Source organism: Haematobia irritans, chromosome 4, assembly GCF_050003625.1.
Source record: "Haematobia irritans isolate KBUSLIRL chromosome 4, ASM5000362v1, whole genome shotgun sequence".
NCBI classification, from domain to species: Eukaryota; Metazoa; Arthropoda; class Insecta; order Diptera; family Muscidae; genus Haematobia; species Haematobia irritans.
The window spans coordinates 145,125,139-145,135,157 of NC_134400.1; the positions used below are offsets into that span (position 1 = coordinate 145,125,139).

Below are 10,019 nucleotides of genomic sequence, written 5' to 3' on the forward strand. Positions count from 1 at the left end.
ACGATAATTGTCTACAGGTGACTATAACAGCTACGTAGCCCAGTGGATAGTGTGTCGGCTTACAAACCGTTTGGTCCTCGGTTCGATTCTCCGTCCAGGCGAAAGGTAAAATTTAAAAAATTGAATAATTTCTTCAACATTATTTGTATTACACAAAAAGGTGCCAAGAACTAAAAAATTTCGTGGAAGTGAAAATTATGTGAGGGAATGAGCACAATCTTCTTTGGGACAAATTCTTCCAAGCATATAATATTTTTGGGCTCAAAATGCTTCCAAACATATAATATATTCACATAAAACAAACATATTAATGTTTCGGCAGTATCCAATAATATATGTGCTTCCTGCAAAATATGTTTGGAACATATGTTAGAGAAGCGATTTTTTTTGAGGGTGTGTAACTTATACCCCAAACACATTTTGCTTCAAGCATATGTATTTTCATGATTGGTCCAAACAAAATATTGCTTGTATTGTTCAAACATATAATGTTTCACCTTAGGGCATACACTGGCAGTAAACAAATTAATGACATTTTCTTTGTGTGGATATATTTTTAAGGCGCCAATTGGTTACTTCCATTATTTTAATGGCATACAGCATACTCTCTAGGTCTCTCTTTCTAAACACATATATGTTAATAGGCTATTTCTAAATGAATATATGTTTGCATCTAAGCATATTGTTGAGTCACTTTGAATTCCCGTGTTTTTTATAATTTTTGAAATTCTAGTTTTAAGTGTAACCACACCTTAGTACATTACATGAATACGATTACTTTGAATTCGATTACTTTATATCTCTCAACATAGCAAAGAAATATTGCTTTTTTGTACTCTTTTAGTTGTTAAGTCTACTTTGTACAGGAAGAACGTTTTCGACCATTAAAGTGGAAGCATCAAAATAACTTGTCGTTGTCTTTCATTTTAATCCAAACATAATTTGGCGACCGTGACAGGACCCAATTATATGACAAATATTTTTGGGTTCTTTGAAATATAACAGTATAATTTGCAAAAAAGCAATATCATCATTTGATGTTAATTGTTATAAAAAAAATCTAAATTTCATCGAGAAACAAAGCCGACGCTTCGCTTATACAGCTGGAAGCAAGGGATTTTTTACCATCGTTTTTTTGTGATCATATGCCGACGCTTCGCTTTACAGCTGGAAGCAGGAGGAGTTACATCATCATTGAATACATCGTTGGATGCGCTGTGCTAGCCACCATACCCCCCGAAACCATCGTCTCATCTTTCTGCATTCATCATCTCATATCGTAGCAGCATTAGAATTTAGCAGCAGCGTAAGGTACAACAAAAAACATTACTGATTGGCATAATCATTAGCCTACAGACATAGTCGTCGCATTGTAAGTACATCTTGAGTTTTATTTGTCTCAACCATCATCGTTGGATATAAAACATATATTTGTACATATATCGAATATACATACCGACGAATACCGTTTTCTTCAGTATATAATTGTCATCGTTTGAATTTATCTCAACAACACTCTTCGATTATCTCGCGCTCACTTACTCTCCACATCACTCTCGCTCATTGTCTCTTCGAATATCACTCAATCTATCGTTTCGTTCATTCTCACTCAATTTGGATTCCTTTTACCTGTCTTTCGTTGGAAGCACTCTCACCTAAAGCTTCATTATTCCCCCTTCGTTTTATAAATTATTTGTCGTTAACATCGCAGCAAATCTTTTTGTATGTCACAATCGATCTTTGTAATGTAAACAAACGAATATATCAAGGTTTACATACAAAATTTCCTATTTCTAAACATATGTACATCAATTACGGTTAACAGAGTTATTGTAAGGAAACATTTGCTGTCAATTCATAACATTTATTGAACATTGCAACACATAGTTAACATTACGAAAATGGGTAACGACGAAAAACAAAAAGATGAGCCCAACCAGGAATTAACAATGTTGAAGTCCCAGAGAAGCTCAATGAAACGAAATATTGGAATGTTAAAAACAAAAATAGAAAAAGATGGTGATTCATTGGATAATACGATTCTTGCATGTAGATTACAAATTCTAGAATCTTATTTCAAGCAGATAAGCCACATTCAATCGCAAATAGAGAAAATGTGCCCAACAGACAATGCAAGGTCTGACATCGAAGACACTTTTGTTTCTGCAAAAGCTGTCATACTAAGGCGGTTGAATACTCATCGTCGTTCAAGCACCATTGAGCAAAGTATTTTAAACACAAGTGCTCAAAGTTTATCACATCATTCTCGATTACCACAATTGAAATTACCCAAATTTGATGGGAAATATTCGGAATTTGCTCGATTCATGAGTACATATAAAACATTGGTTCACGAAGAGGCAAGCATTCCTACCATTGACAAATTCAATTATTTGTTAAATTGTTTGTCAGGACAAGCACTAGCCGTAGTAGATGCGTTTCCTGTTAGTGAGGAAAATTATCAAAAGGCAGTTGATCGCTTAAATGAGAGATATGGAAACAAGTCATTGATTTTCATCGATACGATAAATTCATTATTTTCAATTAATGCGATAACAAGACCAAATGCAACAGGTCTGCGGTTCATACTGGACAATGTTTCCGCTATTCGTTCATCTTTGTTATCAATAGGCTCGGAAGTAGATGTGGTCAACGCTATGTTGATCCACATAGTTTTATCGAAGATAGACCAAGAATCGAAGAACGCTTACAACGAAAAACGAGATTTAAAATCACTGCCTTCGTGGGATGATTGCTATAACATTTTGAGTAGACGTTGTCAGTTTTTAGAAACGTCATGCTCCACAGTCCCTCAAATTCATGACCGTGACAAGCAACCTCGATATAAAGATAGGCGTCCAGGGACTTCCCTTATGACCTCAAACGCTTTGTGTGAGTATTGTCAAAGCAAAGATCATGGAATTAGTAGCTGCTCTACATATTTAGCACTACCAGTGGCTCGTAGATTTGATTTTGTTAAATCAGCTTCTCTATGCATTAATTGCTTACGAAAAGGACACAGAGTTGCCAAATGCACATCGAAAACAAAATGCCGTGAATGTCGTGTTTCTCATCATTCTTCGCTACATAATCCTTTCTCGTCTAACAACACAGACCAAAATGTTTCTTCGCATCCAGCTAGTCATCGATTATCGTCAAACGTGCCTTCGTTCACTCCATCTTCTTCTACTTCATCGACAAACAAATCGACCCCACCGCCAACTCCTTGCACATCAAGCCAAGTTCCATCGACACACATTACGAGAAAAGTAGCATTAGTAAATCGTAGTTTTCGCCAAAGCATTTTGCCGACTGCTGTTGTTTTGATGAAAGATGGTTTAGGAATCTTTCAGCCAGTTCGTGCTTTACTCGATTCTTGTTCCGAAATAAATTTGATCACTCAAGAAACAGCCGATCGTCTTCGTTTGCCTAAAACTAACACTATGCAAGAAATTGAGGGTGTTTCAGAAATCAGAACCAAAATTAAGCACTCTGTTACTGCAAATGTAAAGTCTCGTTCATCAAGCTATGAATTCACCTCTCGCTTTCTGGTTATCAAATCCATATCGTCTCCACAGCCATCAAATCGAATAAACATTTCGCAATGGTGTATACCAGAAGGAGTCGAATTTGCCGATCCCCATTTTTTCGTGCCACAACGTATTGAGGTTTTGATTGGCTCAGAAGTTTTTTTTGATTTACTCATTGAAGGAAAAATTGTGCTTGGTGAGGGGCTCCCCGTTTTAACAAATACTGTTTTAGGATGGATTGTAGCTGGTACAATCGATACACATGTCCCCTCGAAAGTGATTACGTGCAACGTCATTACTAAATACGATGAGCTAAATACTCTCTTAAAACGATTTTGGGAGGTTGAAGAGTGTCAGCCACACGACTCGTCAATGACAGAGGAAGAAGAGCGCTGTGAAGCTCATTATGTTAATACAACAGTCTTCGATGAATTTAACAGAGTAAAAGTTCGACTACCATTCAAAGAGACTGTTAGTAAATTGGGAGCATCGTTAGAAATAGCCCAACGTCGATTTACATATTTGGAAAAAAGATTTTTGAGAGACGAATCGTTAAAAAATTTGTATGTTGATTTCATGAATGAATACTCTCGGCTTGGTCATATGACAAAGGTATCATGGGATAATATTGATAGACCACATTATGTCATACCCCATCATTCTGTTCTTCGGCCTGAGAGCACCACAACAAAGCTCAGAGTCGTTTTCGATGCCTCGTCGCGTACATCAACGAATATTTCACTTAACGAAGTTTTAATGGTGGGTCCTATCATTCAACAAGACTTGATAATAACAGTTCTTGGTTTCCGATTAAATAAATACGCCTTGACTGCGGACATATGTAAAATGTATAGGCAGTTTCTCGTGGATGAAAGTGATCGTAGTTTCCAATTAATTTTGTGGAGAAGTGACAGCAACCAGCCACTTGAGTTATATCAATTGAATACTGTCACCTATGGGACTTCGGCTGCGCCATTTCTTGCAGTAAGAAGTTTGTCTTTCATCGCAGATAGTTACAAAGAAATATTCCCTATTGGCGCACACGTTTTAAAACAAGATGTCTATGTGGATGACATCTTGACTGGAGCGGAGACTATTTCTGAACTTTTAGTTAAAAAAGAACAAATAATCAATATTTTGAAAACAGCTGGGTTGGAATTATCAAAATGGAATTCAAATTGTGATAGTATGGGTATTGTAAACGAGGGACAAATTTGCCAATTGAATAAAGATTATATCTCAAAAACTCTGGGGATGTCCTGGAAATCAAATTCTGATCGTTTTTGTTTTCGATTTGAGCTTAAAACACCACATATAGTGACAAAACGATCCATATTGAGTTGTGTGTCGAGGATATTTGACATTCTTGGTTTATTGAGCCCAATCGTTGTGTCGATGAAAATTCTAATTCAAGATATCTGGAAGAGAAATGTCGATTGGGATAAGCCTGTTGATGAAACGATCGAAAATCGTTGGCTACAAATTCAAGAAAGTCTTCCTCATATAAACGAAATTGAAATTCCACGTTTTGTGCTAACATCAGTTCAATACCAATTTGAAATTCATGGTTTTGCTGACGCATCGCTGTTAGCATATGGGTGCTGTATTTATATTCGAGCTCCTGTGGAAAACGATTTCAAAGTGACGTTACTAATTGCGAAGTCCAAAGTAGCTCCAGTTGTACAGCAATCACTCCCCAGACTTGAGCTGTGCGCAGCATTGCTTCTTAGTAGAACATGGGAGAAAATTCGAAACAAATTTGACACATACAATTATCGAATATTCTTTTGGTCAGATTCGAAAATCGTATTGAGCTGGCTCTCAAAACACTCATCGTCATTTGTATGCTTCGTCGCCAATAGAGTATCAGAGATACAAAATCTGACTCATAACATCTCTTGGAAACATGTCTCATCCAAAGAAAACCCAGCAGACGTCGTTTCCCGTGGTTGTCTTGCAAATGAACTGGAATCAACCATATGGTTTACTGGCCCACAATTTCTATCACGACCTGAAAGAGAGTGGCCTAGTGGTGCAAACATTTTTACTGAGTTACCTTCGAAAGAAATGAGAAAGTCTGCTCTTAAAATAACAACAACAACAGAATCCATCATCGAGAGCATTATAACTCGTTCGTCGTCGTATCTTCGTATCTTACACGTCATCGTTTACGTTCATCGGTTTATTGATAGAGTGAAAAAGAATTCATATGTAACAGCAGAAGGACTTCAAATAGCATTTTGGACAGTCGTCCATCACATACAGCAGACTACATACGGGGAAGAGATTGAGCGAATTAAGAGTGAGTTGGATTTGAAACCACATCTACAAAAATTATCGCCTTTTATACATGAGATAGAGTTTCACAAACAAAAGAGAGACATTCTTCGGGTTGGTGGACGGCTAGCAAACTCACCACTACCATTCGACGCAAAATTTCCAGCGCTGCTACCTAAAGATCATCGTTTTTCAAAACTCTTCGTGGAATATTTACATAGAAAACACTACCATGCGGGAGCAAAATGCCTCATTGGAATACTTCGACAAAACGTGTGGATTGTCAATGCACGAGATTTAGTACGAAAAGTTGTTCGAAATTGCATCCACTGCTTTAAATACAAGCCGAAGCTGCAACAACAAATAATGGGTGATCTGCCAGCTGACCGTCTAAATGCTCATCGGCCCTTTTTAGTATCTGGAGTAGATTTTTGTGGCCCATTTGACACCACTTTTCGTATTAGGGGAAAAGCGCCTTACAAAACTTACGTGGCTATCTTCGTTTGTTTTGCCTCTAAGGCAGTTCATATTGAAGTGGTGTCGGATTTATCTACTGATACATTTCTGTTGGCACTAAAGCGCTTCATTGGCAGACGTGGAATACCTATTCGGCTCTACTGCGATAATGCAACCAATTTTGTGGGAGCTAATTCAAAACTGACAGACTTTAGAAAACGATATTTAGATTCAGCAAACATTGAAGCACTACAGAAATACAGCGCTATGACTGGATTTCAATTTTCGTTCATTCCACCACGATCTCCACACTTCGGTGGCCTCTGGGAGGCTGCCGTGAAATCGACAAAATCCCTTCTCGTTAAAAACATATCTCAGGCCAACATAACTTTGGAAGAGCTACAAACTGTTTTAGTCGAAGTTGAGGCAATATTGAATTCGAGACCATTGGCCGCTCGGTCCGACGATCCAAATGATGGTGAAGCTCTTACTCCGGCACACATGCTTATTGGTTCATCGCTTTTATCGGTGCCAGATACACATGTTGAGCAATATACCAACACAAACTGTTTGAAGCGTTACCAATTGATCACTTTTTTGAAGCAGCAATTCAGGAAACAATGGTCTCGCGATTATATACTTGATTTACAGCAAAAATCGAAATGGTACAAGACTTACCCCAATATCAAAGAAGGTACCCTTGTTATTGTGCACGAGGACAACACTCCACCTCAACATTGGTTGCTGGCTCGGGTAACAAAAGCAATACCAGGGCGCGATGGCAAAGTAAGGGTGGTGGACCTGAGAACTATTAAAGGCATATTTCGGCGATCAGTCCAAAGAGTAGCACCATTACCCATCGGAGAAGATTATTGAAAGTGTCCTTTCAATGGGGGCAGGATGTTGAGTCACTTTGAATTCCCGTGTTTTTTATAATTTTTGAAATTCTAGTTTTAAGTGTAACCACACCTTAGTACATTACATGAATACGATTACTTTGAATTCGATTACTTTATATCTCTCAACATAGCAAAGAAATATTGCTTTTTTGTACTCTTTTAGTTGTTAAGTCTACTTTGTACAGGAAGAACGTTTTCGACCATTAAAGTGGAAGCATCAAAATAACTTGTCGTTGTCTTTCATTTTAATCCAAACACATATTATATTTACAAACATTTTATGTCGCAAACATAATATGTTCTAACATATTAACATATATGTCCCAAACTTGTTATGCTAGTTTATGAACATTATATGCTTGCACTTAAAGATGTTGTTTTAAAAATTTGAGTTCCAAACATATAATTTTTACACCCAAACATATGAAAAACAGTCTTTTTCGTCCATGTACATATATTTCCGAGCGTATGTTATTAAATCAGAAGGTTTGAAACATTTTAATTTCAATTTAAACAAAAGAAACGCCTCATGTTAATTTTTAGATATTTATAATAATAAATACATACATACTATATTAAAATATATATGTGTATGGGTAATATTCCTAATGTTGGGGGATGTAATCACAAATCAGTTGTTCATATCATATAGAAAATTACAATACAGAATCGATTTCTTTGTTTTCCCAACAAAAGGAACATTTCATGTCAATAATCGGATTAGAAGAGGAGTGTGGCAGGCAACATAATGTCCTCCTCTCTCTCTCTCTCTGAACTCAACTGATTGCTTTACTTTTCATTTATTTATGTTACCTATGGGTGCCAGGAATTGCAACAAATTTGAAGAGTGAATTCTACTAAAAATTTTTATGAATACTTCTATGCAGTAGTTTTTAATTCATTGCACTGTGATCGTCAAGCAATTACCATGATCTTGAAAAAAAAAAACTTTTTTCAAGAGGTATATTTATATATCCTAAACCACATAGTGGCAACTGTGATCTATAAAAAATGACTCTATCCAAAAAATTGGTTTTTGACTCCATCAAGGGCTCTAGAATCACCTCCTGAGCCCTTGGAAGCCACCATGGTGCACTGGTTAGCAGATGTTACTTGCACCACTTTTGGTATCACAATAGACGGACTAGCCTAAACCAACGCACAGTGGTTCCAAATCTTTTTTTGGAAATGATTTTGTTTTTGAACTAAAAAAGATATGAATATAATTTTTTCTTTGTATGACAGCTGGCTGACCTGTAGGCGTTGAATGACGGTCACCTCGGGGATATGAAATTTTGTTTTAATTCTGAAATCCGCAATTATGGACTGACTGGTGAATATTTTTTTTTTATTTTTATACCCACCACCATAAAATGGTGACGGGGGTATAATAAGTTTGTCATTTCGTTTGTAACACATCGAAATATCGATTTCGATAAAGTACATATATTCTTGATCAGGGAGAAATTCTAAGACGATATAACGATGTCCGTCTGTCTGTCTGTCTGTTGTAATCACGCTACAGTCTCCAATAATAAAGCAATCGTGCTGAAATTTTGTACAAACTCGTCTTTTGTCTGCAGGCAGATCAAGTTCGAAGATGGGCTATATCGGTCCAGGTTTTGGTATAGTCCCCATACAAACCGACCTCCCGATTTGGGGTCTTGGGCTATAGAAATCGCTGTTTTTATCCAATTTGCGTGAAATTTGAAATCTAGAGGTATTTTATGACCATAAAGAGGTATGCCAAAAATGGTGAGTATCGGTCCATATTTTGGTATAGCCCCCATATAGACCGATCTCCCGATTTTACTTCTTGGGCTTATAGAAACCGCAGTTTTTATCCAATTTACCTGAAATTGGAAATCGACAAGTACTTTAGTACTGTAAAGAGGTGTACTAAAAATGGTGAGCATCGGTCCATGTTTTGGTATGGTCTCCATATAAACCGACCTCCCGATTTGGGATCTTGGGCTTATAGAAATCGTATTTTTTATCCAATTTGCCTGAAATATGTAATCTAGAGGTAGTTTATGACCACAAAGAGGTGTGCCAAAAATGGTGAGTATCGGTCCATATTTTGGTATAGCCTCCATATAGACCGATGTCCCGATTTTACTTCTTGGGCTTCTAGAATCCGAAGTTTTTATCCAATTTGCCTGAAATTGGAAATCTAGAGGTATTTTCTTATAAATCCAGAATCTGATATAGTCCTCATAGGTGAAATCTTTAAATTTATCTTCGGGAAGTGTCCTCAAGCCGTCCTGAAATTTCAAAGGAAACCCTAATATTTGCTTCATGTATTTAAGATTCGGCCCGGCCGAACTTACTGCTGTATATACTTGTTTATATTTCATTTTTACAAACTGTACATTTCGCAAACTATAGGCATCAACATTTATTTTTTCGCAGAATTGTAACGAAGCGGGGTCAGTATTGAACCTTAAATTTTTTCTTTTGTTTTCTTCAAATTTTGCACAAGTAGTTCAATGGGCGATATAGTTAAATATGCTAAATATGGTATACATCGGTTCAGATTTAGATATAGCTCCCATATAAATCTTCCGCCCACGTTGGACTCATATGACCACCGTAGACCAAATTTTCACTCTGATACCAAAGTTTTACTCTGATACCAACGTTTTACTCCGATTTACTATCTTTTCATAACGAATTCGGTTGAAATCGGTTCGGACTTAGATATAGCTCCCATATTTATTTTACGTCCGATGTTCACTTATATGGCCCCAGACGCTAGGATTTTTTCTCTGATTTGCTTCAATTTTTGCCATGTTTGGTTAAAATCGGCCCAGATTTATTTTCACCCGAGTTAGCGAGGTTAAGTACAAATTTTTGT

The 10,019-nt window shown here is 36.9% G+C and overlaps 1 protein-coding gene across 1 annotated transcript; it reads left to right on the forward strand.

Moving 5' to 3' along the window:
- Window positions 1-1,901: 1,901 nt before the first annotated feature.
- On the forward strand, window positions 1,902-7,139 carry LOC142235794 (uncharacterized). The gene has a single exon (XM_075307052.1). It carries the CDS (start codon window positions 1,902-1,904, stop codon window positions 7,137-7,139), a length of 5,238 nt encoding a protein of 1,745 aa, XP_075163167.1.
- Window positions 7,140-10,019: the final 2,880 nt, after the last annotated feature.

What these genes read in the sequence shown, in the direction of transcription:
- LOC142235794 (XM_075307052.1), top strand. Translation starts at nt 1,902, where the DNA reads ATGGGTAACGACGAAAAACAAAAAGATGAGCCCAACCAGGAATTAACA.